The 23,888-nt window shown below is 35.3% G+C and overlaps 1 protein-coding gene across 1 annotated transcript in view; it reads left to right on the forward strand.

The window, feature by feature from the left end:
• The window catches only part of Vps15 (vacuolar protein sorting 15), a 529,585-nt gene that overhangs the window by 321,769 nt on the left and 183,928 nt on the right, over positions 1–23,888 (forward strand). The window contains exons 20-21 of the mRNA XM_090391958.1: positions 2,656–2,793; positions 8,741–8,917. Coding sequence (XP_090248084.1) covers positions 2,656–2,793; positions 8,741–8,917 — 315 coding nt within the window. The remainder of the gene's footprint in view (positions 1–2,655; positions 2,794–8,740; positions 8,918–23,888) is intronic.

Here is a 23,888-nt window from a genome sequence, read left to right on the forward strand (position 1 = left end):
TCCCGTCTCTTTGATACTCCTGCATGTCTATTCATCTTCTTAGTCAAAACCATATGGTCACTCATATGGTTTTGACTAAGTCATCTCAGTTATTATCAACTCTTCTGATGCTATGACCAAATCCAAAACTCTTGAACCTCTTGTTCCCTCCATTACATGTTGCCTAAGATATTTGTCCCTCAAGAATTCTAGAGATTCCATTCCCTTATTGCTACATGCATCTTCCTCTCCCCAATTTATACTGCTGTGGTTAAAATTGCCCATAACAATCATTCTTCTTGCACTTGCCAAGCTCAACTGTCTAAACATCTCCTGGTCCCCACCCTCTGTGCTCCTTGGTTTGTAACAACACCCCACTAAATAGCCCTTCTTGCCTATCTCTTCCTCACACCACACCATATGCTTTCAAATTCATTACTGTCACTGCCTTCCAAAGCCTCCACTCTTAGAGGACATAAGTAGTCACTTATCATAAGCAGTACTCCTCCACCACGCTTTCCCTTCCTATCCTGCCGAAAAATGCTGTACTCAGCTACTTCTATTCCTGTTATTATATCCTCTTCTGTCAATCACGTCTCAGTGATCCCAGTAATCTTTGGCCAGGCTGATGCTATCGACACCACCAATTCCTCTCCTTTATTCCAAATACATTGGCATTAGTATAAAGCAGAAAAATGCCATTGTTTCTATACCCAGCATTACCTCCTGTAGACTCCACTTGGCTCAGCGTTACCTGATGTCATCTCCCCCCCCCTCCCAAGTACCCATTCCCACAAGGGGCCACCCCTGCTACCATCCACCCTGGGACACACTGACTCGTTCAGAACAACAATCTCTCCAGATGCCTACGTCCTTCCTCATTCAAATGCAAGTGGGCTCTTGCATACAATTCCTCTCTGTCCTCAAACGCCCTCCAAACATCCACATATTCCAATCCTCTCTTCTGACACATTCTAGCTATTATGTTATTCAATATTACTGCTCTTCTGCTCAGCTTGTCACTATCATACCTAGGCAACACGCACACTATCTTTCCTCTCTGTGTCTTCTTTCATACAACCTTAAGCAAGAATCTCGTATCTCTCACTGCCCATTTCATTTGTTCAAGTCACTCAAAAAAAGGAACAAAACTCAAGTCATTTGTTCCTACCATCACAATCATCTCATCCACCCTTTCACCCCCTCTTAATATTGTCATAGCCACACTTTCTATCGATCCTCCAGGCAGACACTCCTCACACATCCTATCTTGAACACCACGGATCATTGAGTCCACATACATTACACCTCTTACCACTCTATTCCCCGATTGCTCACATGCATCCCTCATCTCTCTCTCCTCTAACACTTTCTCTCTGTGCTCCCCCCTACTTACCCGCCTTCCTGACATCACTCTATCCTTGGTTCCAGTGCTTCCTTGCATTCCTCTTATTTCCTCTCTCCTACTGTTTCCATTCTCTCCTCTTCTATCATTCCCATATCTCTCTCTAATTCCCTCTCTTCCACTTATCCTATTCTCTCTTCTATCATTCACATAACTGTCTCTCATTCCCTCTCTTCTACTGTTCCTATTTTCTCCTCTTCTACCATTCCCATAACTCTCTCTCACTCCTACTCTGATTCGCCTTGCATTCGTCTCTTCCATTTGCCTAATCTCATGTTTCACACTTCTCATCTCATTCCCTAGACATTCCACCTGCTCTTTCAGCTCATCTATCTCTCTCTCTCTGCAAGTCAGCCACTCTTATTTGCCATTCATCCTCCCAATTGAGACCATCTCCTAAAACTTCACTATCATTCAACCTTTCCATACTCCCCACTCTCATTATTTTATTCATATTTCTCTTGCCCTCTATCATATCACTCATCTCTCTACATGGAGAATCTCCTGTCTCTGACTCAATGATGTCAGTTATAGTCTCGACGAGGTCAGTTATTGTCATCTCTAACTCACCAAGTTCCTCCCATTGCCTGTATTTTGTGCATATATGTTGTCCCCCTTCTCTCACCTGCCACATATACAACCACGGACACATACATTCTGTAAGTTCTGCATGCTACAAAATCCTGTACGATATCATGCAAAATGAAGTCCTTAAATGGAGGAAGACTTGGAGATACGCCATTTTCAATTTTAACTACCACTGCTGCCATTATTCAAAATAGTGTTGCTAATTAGTGTCAAAAAAATAGTGTCACAACTAAACGCTAAATAAGTATAAGGGAACATAACTATATAAGTAAAAGTACAAACAATTACCAACAAAATATTAAGTATACTAAATATGAATAAAATAAAACTAAATAATGAAAACAACTAACTTTAAAAACAACCACTGAAGGACACTCGTATTCCAGCTTATCATACTGGGTGAATAGTATGATAAGCTGTATATGTGTGAGTAGAAGGGGTCTCTTGCAATTAGTCTTTGACTGCACGGAGATATGATAATAATAGTTATTATATAAGCATCACTTCATCATTAGTCCTGCTCATAAAATATTATTTTGACATTTAGTATCAGTGTTATATGTTAACAATATGTCAACCGCATCTAAACTTTCCATTCAGACATCATTGGTGAAAAATCAGATATAATACATAATTTCCTGAATACTATATCTAATCCATGTGCTTGAATTTGTTTTTAAAAGAATCTCTGGATTCGTCAAGGAACAGTGGGATTTATATGTGAGGTTGCAAGATCCTTAAACCTAGCAGATGTGCAGTGTAGATTATTACCTTTGTTGCAGCCATTTCTGAAACAGTCCATTATTCAGGTTGATCAGGAGGTAATGTTATATATTTAATGTTATCTGATAATTGTGCATTTATCTGCTTAAATGTCTTTAATGTTATTTTATTTTTAAGTAGTATTAATAGTGGACAAGCACATTTTTATTCTTGAAAAATTGCAAAAATATTTCACATTACAAAAAGTTGTTCTTTCATGGAGAAAACAGCATTTTCATTTTTGAAGAATTTAATATCCATTGACTGAACTTGGTTATTGCCATCAAAATATTCCTTGCTACTATTTGCAATAATATTGTTACAAGAGTGAGCAGAAGAAAAACAACTATGTTTGGCACCGAGATTTTTTCCCACAGAATTAGAATGTTTTTTTTTCTGATCTGAAGTGTCTTTGATGAATATTACAATATAAATTTTAAATTTAGAACTGATCCTCTCTTAAGTAAGACTATTTTGGAATATCATAATTTTTCTTTAAAAAAAATATTCAGTATCACTAGAATCATAAATTGAATTACAGTGAAGACATTTTATAGTTCTTAAAAATACTTCAACTAAGGATACTTTTTTTTTTCTTGAGAACTGATCCTCTCCTAAGAACCATATAGGGATTAGTTAAGACTAATTTATTTTGAAATATCATCATTTTTCACTAGAATCATGAAGTGATTTATAATGAAGACATTTTGAATTTTTAAAAACTACTTTAATTAATGAGGACAAAATTTTTAAAGTCATAACCAGGTCTCATGTTGTGATCGAATTTTGGTTGAATTATTGTATTGTCAATAAAAGACAAATCACGTCTCCATCTTCCCTGCTTAGACTGCCTTCCCAAAGTGCATTTAGACTGACTTTATTTAAAATCATTAAAATCGAAGTGAATTATAGTAAAGATATTTTGAATTCTTAAAAACTACTTTAACTAGAGCCCCAGAACCATGACATGTACAAATCTAACAAACTTTTATCTTAGCCTATAACTTCTGTACACTAATGCCTATTTGCTTACTGGCTATGCTCTGAGCAATTTATTAGTATTATCATCGTAGACCCCCCCCCCCCTCCCAGGGAGTCAAGAACTCATTAAGAGAGGATGTAGATCATCCACACAGATGTCATACCTGGTCATATACTCATTCACACTGGATGCATTCAGTACTTCAACAGGCATGTTCCATTCACTCACTTCTCTGTGAGCAAAAAATCTACCGCTTATCCCTTTCTTATCTTCATATAAAGTTAACTTCCATGGATGCCTGTTCGTCTTCTCCCCCACCTTCCATGTAATGAAAAATCTCATCATATTTTGTGGTGAGATTGAGAGTATATGGACTGGTTTACCGGTGTCTGCAATCCACATACTCTTACTCTCTCCCTCATAATCCCGATATTGTCTTTGTTATTCTTCTTTGCACCCTGTCTACAGTTTCTTTATCCATTCCGAACCTAGGAGATCCAGGTACACAGTAGTCCAGGTGTGGTCATATCAAGGCCTTGTAAATAGGCAAAAGGACTTTTTTTTTGTCCTTACATGTCAATTTTCATTTCAAGATTGCAATTATCCTCTGAGCTGTATTTTCAATTTTTACTGTGTGATCTTTGAACTTTAAATTCCTCTCCATACAACACCAAGGTCTCTACCCCCATCTGTTTTTTCAAGCATAATCCCAACAATGTGTATTATTATTACAAGAGACCTTCACAGAGTCATCTCATAGAGGGAGGCAACATATCACTCACACCCATCTGTCTGTCGTACCTTTCTTGAATTTATTCACACTGTGTGCACTCACCACCTTTAAAGGCAAGCCATTTCAATCACACACCACTCAATGAGAGAAAATTCTATCTAGCTCTCACTTCTTTCTTGATCATGAATGCCCTCTTAGCCTCTCTCTCCACTCTGCATAAAATGAAAAATTCCATCTACTGGTATCCTGCATGACCCTTTCAAACGTTTGTAGGTCTCTGTCATATCACTTCTGTTTCTCCTGTTTGTTAATATCTGCAGCCCACAAATTCTCATTCTTTTCTCACAACCTATATTCCATGGTCTCAATATCATATTTCACCTTTGCACCCTCTTCACTGTATCTGCATCACCCTAGAAACTAGGAGACCAGATCTGAGCACAGTAGTTCAGATGAAGTCAAAGCCTTGTAAACAGGCAATATGACTTCCTTACAATGTTCATTTCAGTATTGCAGTTATTCTCTGAGTTGTAATTGCAATCTTTGCTATATGGCTCAGAGATTTCTTTGCAAAAACTCTAAGATCACTAGCCTGATCAGTTTCTTCTAGCATACTACCACCAATATAATATGACACTGAATATCTTACGTACCAAAGTGCATAAATCTTTTAGATTTATACACTTTGGTTCTAGCTTATTCAAATCATTCTGCAAGTGCACATGTCAGTTGCATTCTTGATTAGGCTGTCTCTATCTTTGTCTCATCAGCAAACAGCTGTATGTCCTCCTGTCAAATATTTCTCAATGTAATTTTAATGTGATTGAATAGCAGTGAACCAAGAACTGATCCCTGCAGTATACCACTGGCTACCCTAAATCATGTAGCATCCCCCCCCCCCAATACACCACTTTTTTGATATCTGTCAGTCAACCATCCTCTTATCCACACTAATACTTTATGATGAATCCCATATTTTCCAGTTTATGCAAGTCTTCCATGCTGTATCTTGTCAAAAGCCTAGTCCATTGTACTTTTGGTATAAGATGCTCAGACATGTCCTTTCCTTAGTAAACCCACACTATACATTGCAAAGTTTCCCTATCAACTCATTTCTGTACTTTAGCTCTTACAAACAGTACTGAAGGGTAAGTAGTTACACATGTCTTTGCAATGGGATTATCATACATTCTTTCCACTCTTGTGAAATCTTCCCTATGTTGAGACTCAAATTATACAGCCATATCAAATTGCACAGCTAGTTGAGTTGTGCATTTAATGTGTCAGTCCCTACTGCTGAATTCTTATTCAGTTTGTCCAACAGTTTTAGTACCTCCTCCTCATAAACCTGAATTTCTTTATCCGGTGTAGGAGATAGCATTGAGTTCTATATTGCATACACCAGGTTGATAGCTTTTATATAGTCAGTCGGGCATCCTCTTATCCTAGCTAATAGTTTATAATCCAATCCCATATCTTCCAACTTGCAACAGCTTTCCACGATGGCTGTTGCATAAGTTGGATTCAATGTTGCATACACCAGGCTCATAGTTCTTAGCAAAATGGACACTCATTAGTTTTTTTTTATATAATTGATCTGCACACAAAAAAGGCACAAGACCTGTAGCACATTAGCACTTTGTGGGGGCAAACCCATTACTTATATTACACTCAAAAGTGGGGGGAGGGGTATACAGGATACTGTGCCAGTACTACGTGATTAAGCTTATATTATTGCTAATCTTTTATCAATAATTTTCCTCCAAATTAATATATTACTTCTCAACCCTTCCAGTATTGTTGTATCTAATATTTCAGTATTCTAGACTTCTGACTGAATCAGTCCACTTAGATCTTAGTCTTCCTCGGGGTCTCTTTCCTGTTTATTGTCATTCCTCTTTCATTTTGTTTAAGTGACCATACCATCTTAGATTAGCTCTGCTCACATATTTTTAAATACTTACAATGTCAAGTTCTCTCTTAGTATCTTAATTTTTCTCAGGATTCTTATATCTGGAGTCTCTGATCTTTGATCAAGTGCTTTATTTCTAAAAAAACTGGTTTGTACACTGTCTTGTATACTGCTAGTTTAGTGTTTTGACTATTTTCTCTCTTATTCCATATAATTTTAATCATTTGACCCCTACCATGTCAGTTTTGCTAATTCTGTTATTTATTTCCATTTGTTTCAGCTATTTAGACTGTGCCTAAATAGCTGAAATATTTTACTTATTCTATAGCATTCTCCATTCAGAATGCAACTAAAATTTTCTGCATTTCCTGTCTATTTTCATAGTTTTCAGCTTTTTATTGTTGTTTTTCAGTACATTTGTTACTGCTGTTATTCAGTTTAGGTAGGGCATTGTGGAGACTTGCACCAGATTTGTTTAGTACATTGTCATCTGCATAATGCATAGAGATACATTTGATATCTCTGATTCTAATATCAGGTTTAATGCCACTTTCTTTTATAATGTTATCCACATAGATGATGAGTAAGTGTGGAGATAGTGTGCACCTTACATCTAATTTTATAGCAAATATTTTCCTGTATTTCCTTCAATTCTAACTTCTGGCTAACTTTCAACTTAAATATAGACTGTGTACCCATATAATTGTAGTGTTTTGGATAGCTTTTTTCTGTGCAACTGATTGTATATCTTTTCCAGATCTAGAAATTCTAAGTACAGATCCTTGTTATATTTTCACATTTCTGATTTTTTTTTCCCCTTCAAGTTTCTCTTTTTTAGTTGTTCTTAGCCTTTTCCTCAAAAGTATGCTTGCATGAATCACCTGAAACACTTAGAAGAGGAAAAAATCCCCATAATTCTCACATTTGGTTTTATTTCCCTTTTTATATATAGAAACTATGAGTTCTACTCCAATCACCTGGAATTTGACCTTCTGACAATTCCTTCTGAATTATACACTGTAGCCACTGCAAAAAATTTATATCTCCATATTTGAGCATTTCTGGTCAGATATTATTTACTTCAGCTGTCTTTCTATATTTTAGGCTTTTGATAGCTTTTTCTATCTTCAGTATCAACACTCCTATTTGCATTTCTTCTGAATATTTTCTGCTACTATCATTTAACAGTCTTTCAAAGTAATTATTCCAGACATCTAAAATATCTTCAGTTTTCTTGTCACTATTATCATCTTTGAGTTCTCCATTCCATTTCTATTTACCTTTATCCAAGTGTAAGCAAACAAAGTTTGCACCTGAAAATATCTTCAGGACTGAGGTAAGGTGATGCAACACCAGGCAACTCTGAGCAAAGGCGGACCAAGCTCTCATCACTCCTTGTCTCAGTATCTCCCATAATGCAAAGCACATCTCCTTGCGGACATGTATACTGCTATGCATTAAGGGAAGAGCCACTACCCAGACCGGTTTCGACCTTTATTGAGGTCTCATCAGTGGGAGGCAGACCCAAACGTGGAGATACCGAGGAAGAAGCAATAGGAGAGGTCATATTCACCTATATGAGTTGCCATAACAGGTGTACTACCTTATTATTGAATTACTCTGGATTTAGAGAAAGATGTTGGAAGTTTATTTTGCACTTGGTTAGACTATAATAAATTTAGTTTAATCCTTTATCTAAGTGTAAGCAAACAAAGTTTGTGCCTGAAAATATCTTCAGGACTGAGGTAAGGTGGTGCAACACCAGGAAACTCACTTGGCAAATCCTTTATCCAAGCTTACACTTGGATAAAGGATTAAACTAAATTTATTATAGTCTAACCAAGTGTGATAATGTTTTGAATGCTGCACATTCAAAACATTATCGCCATATACTTCTTGCACATTTTTTACAGTGTTAGCATCATTGTTGCCTTTTTCAAACTGATAAAGCATGATGTGCCTAATGTGCTCTTCAGTGACCTCCATAGTAATAAAGGGTTATTTAAACAATAACTTATATATGTTATTGTTCTTGCAAGGTGGGAATTCCTTGGAATAAGGCTGCCTCAGCTTAGCGATACTTATAAAGCTTTAACAATTCATATGTAGACAAGCTGATACATGTTTGAACAAGTACAGTATATAAAACAGCATTACTTTTGGGATGACCTGATAGTATTAATTAGACAGATAGTCATTTAAAAAATAAAGGGAAAAAAAAGAAAACAAATTTCTCATTGCAGGAGTGGGAGACTATAAGATGGTTGTTTTGGTGAGAAAGCCTGTGGTTAGGTGAAATAAGCAGGATCTCCCATAAAGCAGAATGTATACTGATATTAATTAGTTAATGTTCTTATAGTTATATATTTTGCATTTTAGGTTGTTCTCTTGAATGCTGTTCAGCCTCCACTTCCTCGCAGTCTCTTTGATTATCTTGTAAAATTTACTCAGCTGCCTACACTTTTGGAAAGTTTGCGTGAAAGACAGATGTTCCGACATAATGCTCGTCCAGGGCATCATCCAGCTTATGGTGAAATAGACAGTACATTAAAATCTGTGAGTACTTTTTTTTTTAAATTTTGTATAAAAAATATTTAGAGAAATATTTAATATATGTGATTTTATTCTTTTTTGTTATAAGGCATCTTAATGGCTGAAAGTGGTTTCAGCAGGTATCCCTTGTATAAGAAAAATATCTGAGTTCAACTCCCATCTGAGATGAGTAGAATTCCTTTGCAGGCTGTGTAAAGTTAGCTGGTATTAGTCTGAGATAGTGTTCCCCCTATCCCCCCCTCAAATAACTTAATATTTTTCCTTCGAAAGAAGAAGACTAGGGGATTACACATTCAACTGACATAAGCTGATCTCATTTATTCATCGAAATTAGATTCAGTAATAATACAGAAAAATGTAAAAATAGCTAAATAAAAGTAGTAAGAAGGCTTTGGAAAAAATTTATAAAAAATGAATATCATGAAGAGGCAAAATGTTCTGTGAAGTTATGTGAAAGTATAGAAATGATGGGGGGGGACTCCAAAAGGAATCAGAGATAAACATGATTTAAAAATTGAAAATGAGGATTAAAATGCTCCAAATAATTTTTTTTTTTTTAGTAATTAGCTTGGAAAAATTATTTAATACACATTAAACATGCTTGAAAATGTCCAGACGGATTGTAGTCATGAGTAGATAATATAGTTCAGTATTGGAGTAGATAATATTGTCATAAATCTTAAATGAAAAAAAAAAAAAAAAAAACAGCTGGAATATATAATATTTGACCAGAAATGCTCAAATACACTGCTTGAAAAGAAGGCAATGGATCCCCCCCCCCCACCATGAGCAAGGTGCTTCATGTAACGAGCCACGTGTTTGTTGTTGGTATAAATTGGAGAAATATGATGCTCCCAAGTAGTGCAACTGTGTTTGGGTGAATTGGCTACAAGATGGGAAGTGACGAAGTTTGAAACAGGCATTGTGATAGGATGCCATATTGCAGGCCTATTCTGTTCAACGAATTGTTGACAAATTGGGCCATCCCAGGTCAACAATTAGTGGTGGTACCATACTGAGATGGAAGTGCAAGGATTCAACTGCAAGTGCTACCTGCAGTGGACAACTCACCACACTTGCTGAACAACACTGTAGGGTGCTATGAAGAATAATATGTAAAAACTAGTATTCGTTAACTGATATATTGAATTTGGAGTTCCGGGCATTGACTGGAACAAGAATTTACAAAAACATTCAGAACTAAGACTCACAACATGAGTTTCCATAGTAGGATCACAATATCCAAGCACCACATTACCTGAACCAACATGCTGCATCATCTTCAGTGGTGCAAAGAGCATATACAGTGGGACTTGGAAGCTTGGAAAGCTCTGTTGTAGAGATGCACACAAACACCCTCTATCAAGCAGATGGATGGGTGTCAGTGTGGCAGATGCCCGGTGAATGTCTCTTACCAGAGTGCATAACCCCAACTCTGAAACCCAGAGGTGGCAGTGTGATGGTATGGTCCTTTTTTATTATTATTATTATATTTTTGTTGTTTGTTTGTTTGGCTTCAGACCTCTGTTTGTGCAATGAACATTGAATTCTGAGAGGTATCTGAACGTTTTATTATTATTATTATCATTATTATATATTTTTTGTTTGTTTGTTTGGCTTCAGACCTCTGTTTGTGATGCCATGAACATTGAATTCTGAGAGGTATCTGAATGTTCTGGACAATGCGATGCTTCCTACTTTTTTGGCATTTCTACAGAACTAACCATTGTCTCTTTCAGAAAGACAATGCACCATGTCATAAGGCTGCTGCTATAACTGGGGTTTGTGGACACTAATGACTGGCCTCTACAGAGCCCTGATCTCAACCCTATTGAACATCTGTGGGATGAACTGGAGCATCAGGTGATGTTAAGGGACATTTGCCCCACATCAGTCCAGAATCTAATATATGCCTAAAGGAAGAATGTTCCAAAATTCCCATTGATTGCTATCATATGCTTGTGGAAAGTATGCCCCATAGGATTGCAGCAAAAGGAGATCCTGAACAAACCATGGCTGTTTGTTCCATATACTATGGTGTCCATTGACTTGAAGCAGTTCATATACTTTTTAGCTTTGCAGTAACTATACTCCATGGTTCAGAAAGGTCTGATGTTCAGATTTCTGATGATTGGAGTTGTAATACCTATCTGTCAAAAGGGAAATAAAATTGAATATGAGAATTATAGAGGAATTTTTCTGCTGATTGTTCTAGATAAGATTTATGCAAGGATGCTTCAGAAGTGGTGGGAGGATGAGTAGTAGAACAAGTCTTGAACCTAGATTCAGGACAAATGGGAGTTTGTCAGAAAACGGTACCAAGAGCAAACGTTAAAACACTTTAATTATATGGTGTAAATAAGACACTATAAAAATAAGATGCTAATAAGTCAGCTAAGTACAATTGAAAAAATGTACATGAAGATACTTTTCTGTAAAATTAGGTAAGACAGGGATGTGCAACATCTCCACTCTTATTCACATCTATATGGACTGTGTGAAATCCATTTATTTTAATCCTGTAATGGATTATGCTGAATGATAATTATGCCTTCTGTCAGAAATGTTTGAGAAGAAGGAATCTTTTAGAAAATTAAACCCCCCTTTTATTATTATTATTATTAAGGTTCTTATAACACCACTTGAAACTGAAGTTTAAGTTTTCAGGCATTTAATTGAATTAAGCCAAGATATGTCTTTTATAATTTTGTTATCCTAGTATGTAATATATATATACAGGGTGATCAAAATTAAATTATCCCTTTTTAAGGCCTTGTGGAGCACCCCAGTGATCGAAATGCTGTGAAACAAAGTTTCACAGCATTTCGATTTCGAAGCCCCATCCTACATGAAAATGACTAAATCCATGCACAAGTGCTGCTGTAGCTGTGGCACAACAAAATTGTGTATCATATCGTGATACCTCTCGGCAGTAACTGAGCAGGTCACAGGACCCGACTGGTAAATGTCCTTAAAGAAAAATGGTTCAATGATAAACAAAGCTGTAAACTAAACCCACACCAGACAGTAACTTTGGATGAATGCAAAGGAATTTGTTGGATCGCATGTGGGTTTTGCATAGAAGTCTTGTGTGCTGAACTCCTGTGTCAGGGTTATCTTGATTGGGTAGAAATGCAGAATCTTCTGTAGAATTTTCTAGGCCACTGTGTAAAGCACATCCATGTGTCTTGATACAGCACATGCACTGCAGGAACCAATGCTGTTATTCATTGCCCCAGTAGTAGTAGCAACTTCATTCACTTGTGAACTGATTGGTTTGTGACTTCTGCCAAGTCTAACTCCCAATGCTTCCCATTTCTTCAAAATGACTAATCATTTGTTTCAGAGCACATGGAGATAGTGGACTCATCGGCATTTGTTCAGGCAGCGAAATTCTCAGAGTGTAGCAAAAGCATTGCAGTTCTTTACATAGTAACAGCTTCACGAGCAAAACACGTGAAGCTGTTACTATGGGAAAGGTTTTAGAGAAAGGTTAGTGCCATCACAGTGGACAGCATTAACAACCAGAATGAAAGGAAAAATCCCATGTCCATCTTTTTAAACCCTCAGGAACCTGCCAAATTGCATGATATTCAAATTTCATGTATTTAGTTTTTATTATGCTCCTGGTGGTAAATTTTGGAACTATTTACCCCCCTCCCCTCAGATATTGCTTTCGCACTATGCAAGATGTATTCCTACAAAGTTTCACAGCATTTAGATCACTGGGTGGTGCTCCACAAGGCCTTAAACAGGGATACTTTAATTTGATCACCCTGTATATATATATATTTTTTAAAAACATAGATTTAATGACTAAAAACCGAGATAACTTATAAAGATTTTAATAAGAAAAATACGACTAGTTTCGGCTTATAACAGCCTTCCTCAGGTATTCTTAAAGGAAAAGAATACTAATAAACATTGAAGTATCTAAACAAACTGGAAATTACAGGTAAAAATTGCTACACATAATTGATACATAAAAAAACGTATTTTTTCAAGTTGTTCTAACAGCCGTGCCATTGTTTATTGCAAGTGTTCGTGCAGGCTCATGTGAACGCCAATATTGAATAACTGCAGCATGGCTATCTGGGATGTTATAACTCAAATTGTTGTTTAAGTGGACAGGGTTCAGCAGGATTTCCCTTGATTCTACAATTTTCCTCTCAAACTCATCATCACAGCGAAAGATATTTTCTGATCTATCCCAGCAAATGGAGTGGCTTTGTTGATCATCATTAGGATTATTTGAAACACACACACACACATGTGTGTGTGTGTGTGTGTGTGTGTGTGTGTGTGTGCGCGCGCGTGTGTGCAGTCACTCTTCGATGTGTCTTACAACCACTTAACTGCTTCAACCCATGGACCAAGGTGATATTGCCACCTTCAAGACGTTATTTAAGAAGTACTTTTTCTCAGACTATTGCTGCTATTTCAGGTAATAAACCCTCAGAGACTTTTGTAAGAAATATAATATTTTGCATTGTACAAAGAATGTAGATGCAGCATGGAGTGAGATGACAGCAGAATGTGTGAATAATATTTGATGTTTGAAAGAAGCTACATCCTATATAGGAGAAACAAGACAAACAATTCCTATCAGAAAAAAGGAACATAAACAGCACATTAAAGTTAATAATTGTAAAGCTGACTTTCTGATCATGCCCTGAATACTTTACATAGAATTAAAAGGAAAAGACCTGTTCTTTACATCACACCAAAACATGGTGTGCACATAAGTTTAAGCAGTCCTGTGAAATTTTTATCAACCACCCTAATCTTAACAATAATGGTGTTCTAAAAATCCCAAGAATATGGATGGCACATATTCTACCCACTTAACGTTTCTCCCTAATAGTTAATTATACATAGGACTATAGGCAATCCAAAATCTTAAATCTAATATAACAGTTCTAATGTTAAATTAGGACATCACTTTTGTAAAAAAAAATTTATATAAAATATTTTTCTGTAATGTTATAACAATATTACTTTGATGTAGCTATTTTATTTCATTTATTTATTTTATTCTAACAGATAAGCTTAGGTGTTGATGGTTATTCATGACTTATTTTTCACGGTATGTTGTGCTCTGATGATGCTGAGTTGAAAATCAGCGAAATAAAAGCGTTAATAAAACATCTTTGTTGTTAAAAATGTTTGTCGTGTTGTTAATACCGTGAAAAATAAGTCACATATTTATTTTATTTTTTTCACTATAGGTCAGACCAGTAAAATAACCATCAATTCCAATCATTGTCTCTATAGCATACTGTATGAAATGTAATATAGCTTCTCTCTCTCTCTCTCTCTCTCTCTGTGTGTGCGCACGCATTCCCACGTGTGTGTGTGCACGCTCCAGATGATGACCTTAACCTGAAGGTCGAAATGTTGGGAAATTCATAATCATCATCATACGTATCAAGGATTTAGGCCTAGCATGGCCTGTTCCAGCCTTAGAAGTCATCGTTGAATCGTTTAAGAGGACATCCTGGTTTTCTTTTTCCTAATGGCTTGTACTTTAAGGCTTGTTTTGGTAATCTTTCTGTTTTCATTCTTTGAACGTGTTCCATCCATTTATGTTTATATTTTTTAATTTTTTCTATTACTGGTTCTTGGTTTAATTCTTTCATAATATCTTCGTTTCTTTTGTGATCAAACAGGGTATACTTTGCAGTTTTTCTCATAAACTTCATTTCTGCTGTTGTTAATCTTTGTTTGTCTTTTTGTTTTATTGTCCAGATTTCGTTTCCATACATTAAGACTGGTAAGGCTAATGTATTGTATACTTTTAGCCTGGTTTGTTTTTGAACTAGGTTTGGTTTAAATATAGAGTTAATTACCTGTTATTTTTAAATATTTAGCAATTTTTACATTTATATCTTTTTCATTTTCATATGTGATCATACATCCTAGGTAGTTAAATGAATTCACCTGTTCTAAGATCTTGTTATCTAATACTATTTTAGTTCTTGCTGGATCTTGTCCTTTAAAGGCCATAGTTTTTGATTTTTTTGTTGATATTATCATACCATAATCTTTGGATATCTCATTTAGATTTAAAATAGCTTTCTGTAAGTTATCTTCAGAATTTGTAATTATTATTTGGTCGTCTGCAAAGAGGAGAGTGTTTCAGTTAACTGTAGGTGAAAGTTTAATTCATTGATGTAAATTTTTACTCCATTTTATTATTATTTCATTTAAATAGATATTAAAAAGAGTTGCTGAGAGGGGACATCCCTGTCGGACCCCTTGGTTTATCTCTCTTGTATATGATAGCTCATGATTTAATCTTATTTGTATTTGATTATTTTCATATATACTTGTGACAGCTTTTAGGATATTATTTGGTATTTGTCTTTCTTTTAATATGTTAAATAATATGTTTCTTTTAACTTTGTCAAATGCTTTTTCAAAGTCAATAAATGCAATATGTGTTTCTAAATTATATTCTCTTCTTTTCTCTATTATTAATTTTAGGCAGAAGGCTGGGTCTATACATGATCGTCCTTTTCTAAATCCATTTTGTACCTCTAGAATAAAGTTTTCGGAATATTTCATTAGTTTGTTATTTAAGATTCTGCTGTATATTTTGTAACATGAATTTAGTATACTGATATCTCTATAGTTTTTAGGGTCATCTCTATTACCTTTCTTAAAGATAGGAATCACAATTGCTTTTTTCCATTCTATTGGGGGGATACCAGTTGAGTAAATTTTATTTAAAAATAATAAGAGTCTTCCTTTGAATCTTGTTCCTGCGTATTTATATAGTTCTGAGCCCAGCTTATCTTCTCCAGGTGATTTTCCGTTTCTTGTTTCTTTCAGGCTGATTTCTAATTCTTCTTCAGTTATTTCCTTTTCATTTTCGTTAATTGTTTGCCAGTTGTCTTTTTTAAAATATTTGTCTGTTCACAATTCTGTGTAGTAATTTAGAAATTCTTCTAATTTCAATTCAGTGTTTAATTTTATGTTTTCTTTGGTAACTGCATTTAGGTATTTCAAAATCTTATATACATTGGGTCTTATTTTATATAAATCATGTTCTAAATTAGAAACAAATTTATTCCATGATTCTCTATGTCATTTTCTGACTTCTCTTTTAGCTATGGCTCTTTTGTAAGCTATGGCTCATTTGCGATAGGCTTCTTTTTTCTTTTTGATTATTTCTTTGATTGTATCATCCCAGATCTTCGGTTTTTTTTTTCTTTTATTGAATTTTTTGGTCTTTCCTAAGCTTTCATTTGCTGCTGCATTTAGTATCGTTTCTATATTAAGCCATTCTATTTCTATTTCTTCATTTTGTTTTATTTTATCTAGATATTGGTTAATTCTTTGTTCATATAGCCATTGTACATTTGTGTCATTCAATAGTCTAGTTTTATAAACAAATGTTTCAATTTTTCTTTCTGTTCTTGTTACTTGTAGCCATTTAGGTGGTAATCTTAATTTTATTTTAACAAGGAAGTGGTCACTGCTTATTTCATATCCTCTGTGAACTCTAACATCTAGTGAAAATTTTGATGTCTTTTCATTTAATATGAAGTAATCTAATATTGATTTCCATCCTCTTGCTGCCGAAGTATATTTATGTATGTCTTTATGTTTATAGAAGGAATTCATTATTTTTAGGTTATTATAAACTACAAAGTCAGTTCGTCCCTCTTTCCAGGCAATCTGAACTATGCAGTGCAGCCACTGTAAGACTTTCATACCACCATACTTCAGCATTTCTTGTCGAATATCATCTACTCCTGCTGCCTTTCCACATTTCAAGGCCTTTGATGGCTTTTTCTACTTCAAGTATGGATATATATTCCTGACTGTATGCCTGTTTTTTACCACTGTCCTATCACTGGTTGTTTCATTTAGCAATTTTTTGAAGTAATTACTCCATACTTCAAGGATATCTTTTTCTCCTGTTTTCATGTCACCCTTATCATCTCTAATGACCAACCTTTGCCAGCAAAGGTTGGTCGATTGATAGAGCCTCTGCTACTAATTGCTCAATTAAGTAAGATTGAGCGTGGTTAGTAGTTGGAAGGGGACCAATTTTTTGATGCTGTTGGCACACTCTCCCTCGATGAGTCTTTAGACTCCCTGGTGGTGTCAAATAATAATACATTTAGTCGATTCCTTTTACAGCACTCTTTTCTCCATTTGTAAGCTTCTTAAACAACCTTCAGAATATTTTGCCACCTTCTTGATTTTTATTTTCTATGTTCTTTCCGAAATCCTCCCATGACTTTTGTTTAGCTAGTTTACACAGTGTTTAGCTTTCTTACATTTGTCTCTGTATTCTCTAAGAGCACAAGCTGACTTGTTTGGCAGGAACTTTTGATATGCTTTCCTCTTTTCCTTCACTGCCTCTTTAACTTCGTGTGTCCACCATGGAGTGCTGATTTTTCTATCCTCAACCTCGCCACATGCCTCTCTGGCTGAATTAATCAGGGTTTTCTTCAAGGTTTGGTTCCTGTTCTCAATCCCTTTCATTTTTTCTTCAATAATCTGTGTGTATTTTAGTCAACAGTTCACATTTGAGAGCTGCTCAACTTTTATTCGCTTTGAAACTTTCTTACATGTCATTCTTTTCAATATGAAATTCAATTTTATCCTGCTCAAGACTAAATAGTGATCACTTCCAATTTCAAATCCTCTGTACACTCTGGTATCCTGCACCAGGGAGAAAACATCACTATCAACAATAACATAGTCAATGAGGCTTTTCTTATTCCTTGCCTCTTCCCTCCATGTGAATGCACACATTTTTATGTTGGAACATGGTGTTAGTAATAACCAGTCCATGTCCTGAGCAGAAATCCAACAGGTTATTTGCCATTTATTATTAGCTTTGTTCTTTTCTTCAAATTTTCCCAAAATATTTTTGTATGTGTGACAATTATTTCTTACTCTGCTATTTAGATCTCCAACAAGGACCAACTTTTCCTTTTAGTAGAACCATAGGCACAAATAAGTCTCATTGTCCAGTTCCCCATTCTCATATTTGCACACATCACTCTACTTGAGATTGCCTGCCATTCAAGAAGATTAGCCTCGTATTTTGTGTTGAATACTACAGCTACTCCTTCTTTTCCTTGATTGTCATTGCCTGAATATAACATTTTGTATTTATTGCTCAGAAAGAACTCACCAGTTTTGGTCTTTTCTGTTTCAGTCACCCCTATTATGTCAATCTGGTACTTATCTAATTCCTCAGCTAGCTCCATTTCTTTGCCATTCAGGCTTCTTATATTGATAGTACTGATCTTTAACTCTGGTGATGTTGAGTTGGGGTGTGTTTTCAGATTTGTTCCAATAAATGAGTTTTTGCTGTTTGCCTGGTTCCCTGGCGAAAACAACAAGAGCCTTGTTTAACTGGGCAACTCCCCAGCCGGCATGAAATTTTGTCATGTTGTACCATCATTTTGTATTTTGGTTTAGGCCAATAAGAATACAATTTGGTTGGCTAAATACTAAATTGCCAGCCCATCCTCATTCATTCAGTATCCTGGTAGGTACCCAACAAGGTGCACCACGAGAAGGTGAGGATTGGACATTAGGTCAGAAGCCCTGGTAGGTTCTCTGCATTCCTTTAAAGGTTATGTGGAGGTCTCCTCTCAGTTATACAGCTTTGACCCTTAAGCACCCCCTACACGCATGCACGCACACACACACACACAAACACACAATATCCACAATAACAGTCACATCACCATCCAGCCCATCACCATGGCATTCTAAAAACACAAATAGCCATATCTCTTACACACAGAACTGGGGATATTTGTTTTAATGATGCAGCTCTCACCATAGAACTTAACTATCTTTGATATAATTTCCTAGCCAATGGCTATAGCTCTACAAAATATATGAAATTCTACATGGCCCTCCCATGTTCCCCTCATCAAACACACAAGAACAAAACACCACTATTCTATTCCCTATCCCCTATATCTGAGGTACATCTGAAAAGATAGCCAAAGTACTAATAAAATATAACCTTTAAACCACATGTCAAATTAGCAACTTTGATCTGCTCTCTTTAGGAAAAACTTGATACCGTAGCATATCCTGAAGTGTATGAAGTTCCCTGTGACTTAGCCTACTATGGACAGACCTGAAGATCTGTTAACATTCACTGTGATAACAACATAATAAATACGTTTGCTACCATTGTTATGACAAGTCTGGAAAGCCATTTACACGTGATTAGATGGAAGGAAACCAGTGTACTATATAGAAGTTGTTACAGGTCAGGAAAATTATTTTTAAAGTCAGCAATGGCTATGAAGCATTTTCCTAACCTTAACAAGTATGGCCAAATTAATTTGCTACAGATTTGGGAGATTGTTATCCTAAGATCAATTCCTACACAACTGTAATGCTTCTTCTTTTTTATAACATTACAGGGTGCCAAATTAGGACTTTAGATTTTTTTTTTATTCATTATAATTTGAATTGTTTTGCTCTGAAGATACAAGTTTGAAATCCAGCAAAATATAAGCAAGTCAATAAACATCGTCATCAAATTCCTGACATGTACCCCCAAGGGGTGTACAGGATATTATAGGACTACGTGAAAAACTTACATCATTACTAACTTCCTATCTGCAATTTTCCTCCATATCAATCTGTTACCTGTTAAGACAACATTATCTGGTCTTATATTTCTATCTTCTAAGGCACTTTTTACCTATTGTATCAATCCACCTATATCTTCCAGAGGAAGATATAGGTGGATTGATACAGTAAAAAGATTGATACAGTAAATTTCTCTATGACAAGTCTTCCTCTGGGTCTTTTCCCTGCCAAACTGGCAGAGAACACGTGTTTGGCAAATCTTTCCTTGCCCATTCTGTTTAAGTGATCATACCACCTGAGATTAGCTCTGCTAACGCATTCCTGGATGCTGACAATATCAAGTTCTTTCCTAATATCCTCATTTTTAATATGATATTGCCATTGATGCCTTCTGTTCATGCCCCTAATCTTTCTTAGGACTCTCATATCTTCAGTCTCTACTCTTTGGTCAAGTATTTTATTTCTAACCCAGCTCTCAGATCCATAAGTTAAAATTGATTTGAACACTGTCTTGTATATAGCTAATTTAGTGTTTTGACTAATTTCTCTATTATTCCATGTCAATTTATTCATTTGACTTCCTACCATACCAGCTTTGTTGATTCTGTTGTCTAGCATATCCTGAAATGTATATTTCATGGTAAATATTACCATCGTGCCTAAGTAACTGAAATGTTTTACTTGTTCCATAGGTTCTCCATTCATAATGCAGTTGATATTTTCAATGCTTCTTGCCCATTTTTTATTGTCTTTGTCTTATGATTGCTGACCTTCATACCATATCTATTACAACAAGTCTGCAAGATTCCCTAACTAAGTTATTCAATTTAGTTAGGGAATCTTGCAGACTTGTAGCAGATTTATTTATAAGTATAACATCATCTGCATAAAGTAAAGAGCTGAAATTAACATCTCCACTTTCCTTCATAATGTGATCTGTATAAATAATGAATAACAGTTCTGGTGTCCTTGTCTGACTCCAGATTTAGCATTAAACCATCTTCCTGTATTTCCTTCAATTCTAACTGCTGACTTACAACTCAAATAGAGACTAAGTATTGCTTGATATAATGCCCCATCGACACCATATAACTGTAGCGTATTGAATAGCTTCTCTCTTGGCACCTTGTCATATGCCTTTTCCAGATCGACAAAACTTAAATACAGATCTTTGTTATATTCCCATGATTTTTCAACTATCTGTCGTAAAGTGAAGATCTGAACCTGACAGCCTCTATTTGGCCTGAATCCATCTTGTTCTTCACCAAGCTTTCCTTTCACAATCCTTCTCAACTGCTTCTCAAGTATACTTGCATAAATCTTACCAGGAACAGTCAGAACATCAGCTCACTATCCATCTCCAAAATATGGCATCAAAAAATCTTTAGTATCCAGAGCACACAAGATTGTTCTTCTGAAGATTCTCAATCCAGACAAGAAGCCTACAGGACTCCTATACCATATATTAAAGGCATCTCTGAACATTTGGCAAAAATTATGAAAAAATATAAATTCAATGCTATCTATAAACTAATCAATTAAATTTGCAACTTTCTACCTTGTCCAATAGACTAACTCTCATCAATGATGCTACCTGGTGTATACGAAGTACCATGTTCGTGTAACTTGTTTTACTATGGACAAATGGAAAGGTCTATAAATAAACCTATCTCTGAACATCAATACCACATGTAACTATATTATTTTCTGTCAATTAGGTCTCACTGATGCCTATTATTTTTGTCCAAGTCAAACTGATCAATGCCAAAAAGTCTTCTTCCTTATTTCTGATACTTTTAGCATTCGTGTACATGCATTTCGACATCCCTTTTTACCTACAGTTACCCTTGAAATCTGAAACCTGTATAATCTCATTCATCATTGCTTATCCATTTCTGTACATACACTTATTTATCCCAGGGATGGCCAGACACATGGTTGTTTCCATTCCCCTCCCCTCTGAATATCTCTCTTTTCTCTGGGTTTTTTCCCTTCCAAACTCTCACAAAATAACACTTTCCCCAAACATCTAACTCCAAAACCATTCAAATGTAGTCCATTAGGCATGTATAAGTCCTTTCATCCATCAAATTTACTTCATATATCTATAACTGTACCATTCTGCTCAATCTTTTCATTGAATCATCAGCATTTATGGTTTTTCTCAACTCTCTCCTATCCTATCAAGCAGCACACTCACAGTCTTCCTTACTCTTCATATTTTCTCTAATTGCATATTTCTCCCCATTCAAATCATTTGTTCCTGCCATAACAATTGGCTCTTTCACTTCTCCCTTTTGCAAAATAACAGCTTTTATAATATCTTGATCTTTGCACCTGGGAATATGCTTTTCTCGCTTTCTTATTAAGTTTACCTCTTATCATTGAATCTCAATACAATAACTTCTCCTTATTTTCAGTTTTATGCACTTTCATATTTTCATCATTTACTTTTTTTTTTATTCTCCAGTTGCTCTAACTCCCTTTTGATATTATGAAGGACAGATTAACAAAAGAGGTGTTTGATGTCAATATGGCAGGTAAAAGACTCAGAGGAAGAATAAAGTCTAGATGGATTGATTCAGTCAGAACTTTAGAAGAATGAAATACAACAATATTGGGGTGCTGACAAGTAAAGACTAATTTGGAGGAAAATTACTGATATTAGATTATTAATAATGTAAACGTATTCATGTAGTGCTGTCATAGTATCCTGAACATCCCCCTTGAGGATACATATCAGGAAATTGAACCGTTTGAACCGTTTCAGGTTTGGATCCACTGTCTATACTTGAATCAGAAAGACTCGCTTTCAAAAATATGGGAGTCTTATTCTAATCACAGATAATTAAATTTTTTTTAAAAATAATAATTGCACAATTAAATACTAGATAATAATACCGTGTGTCCTCAATTTTTGCTTTGCGCTGTTTTATGTATAACACCACACAGCTCTCACTATTTTAAATTTGTCCATTGTTGTAGTTCTACCTTTTATTTTATTACCTAATGCCACTGAAGATGATCTGTAATTTTCAGATCAAAATATATGGTCTTTTAATAAATTTTATTCATCCTTGTGTTATCGTGTGAATTTTAAGAAATGTTATGGCACAAATATACTTAAAATAATGATTGTACTGGTTGAAACAAACGATTCAGCCAGTAAGGGGAAAGTACAGGATGAGAAAGGATCTGAAAAAGTTATTGAATAATGCAAAAAAGAAGAATAAAAAGTAAAGATTGTGAATCAGTTACCATAGGAGTATGCTGAGGAGGCAAGCTACAATTGCAAATTAGTAAGTAGTAATTTCTTATGCAAAGTTTTTTTATGTTTACTGGAATAATGGAGGTCTGATAAATTACATGGTCATATGAGAGACTTTCGAATGTTATATAATATGAGACCTTGGTTCCTGTTTAAAATGCCATGTGATTGCAGTACCCCTTGGAAATCCATAAACATCCTTAAAAAGTAATTGTCTTATACATAAGGCATCAAGGCTTATGTATAATCTTCTGATACATGATGTTCTTAGTAAATCTGTGAGGTGAAGCTTACTTTTATCTTTTCTTTAATGCTTAGTGTTGCTCAGGTGTTCTCTTTTATAGGTTTCAAAACTCCTCCCAGTTTGATTGATGTATGCCTGGACACATGGCCTCTCGTATACTCCAGGATGTTTTTCAAGAGGCTAGTACTGTTTTAGGCAAACATATTGTTGAGGAGATGCCATTCAAAGTGTTCCATAAAAAAAAATTGGCAATAGTCGGAGAAATAGAGTTCCCATAGCTTTCCCTTCAATTGACTGATAAAATTTGTTTCGAAAAGTGAAATATCCTGAGTGAATAACAAAGTCAGTTAGTTTTGCAATATTAGATGGAACTTATTTTTGGAGTAATTCAGGTATCTGATAAAGGAATATTAATAAGCAAAGACACAATATCTAAATTAATCATAACATGAGAAGGCATAGAGGCCAAAGTGTTTTGGAAAAAAAGTTGAAGTGCTTCCTATAGAATAGCAACTGAATTGGATAAATGTTTTGATAATTTATATGTAGGACATCTGATGCAGTCAACACCAATCTTAATGGAACACCAGGTTTGTGAACTTTGGACAAACCATATAAATCTTGGAGGATGTGCATAGAAGGTCTTAAGTTTTTTCTTGAATTATTCATCCCAACCATAAACATTATCAGCGAAGAAAATTGAGATTAGTGATCTGGCTACCAGTAGATTCAGAAGAGAGTGGCCTATAAGTAGAATAGTCTTGAAGCAATAACAAAATCTTTCTACAATATTATTTTTTATTTTGAACAATAACAGCCTTTCCTTTATCTGCTTTAGTAATAATCAAATTGTAATTATTTCAGTGACTTTAAAA

This window comes from Typopeltis vanoorti, chromosome 4 (genome assembly GCF_054136105.1).
Source record: "Typopeltis vanoorti isolate ZY-2024b chromosome 4, IOZ_Tvanoo_1.0, whole genome shotgun sequence".
Taxonomy (NCBI): domain Eukaryota; kingdom Metazoa; phylum Arthropoda; class Arachnida; order Uropygi; family Thelyphonidae; genus Typopeltis; species Typopeltis vanoorti.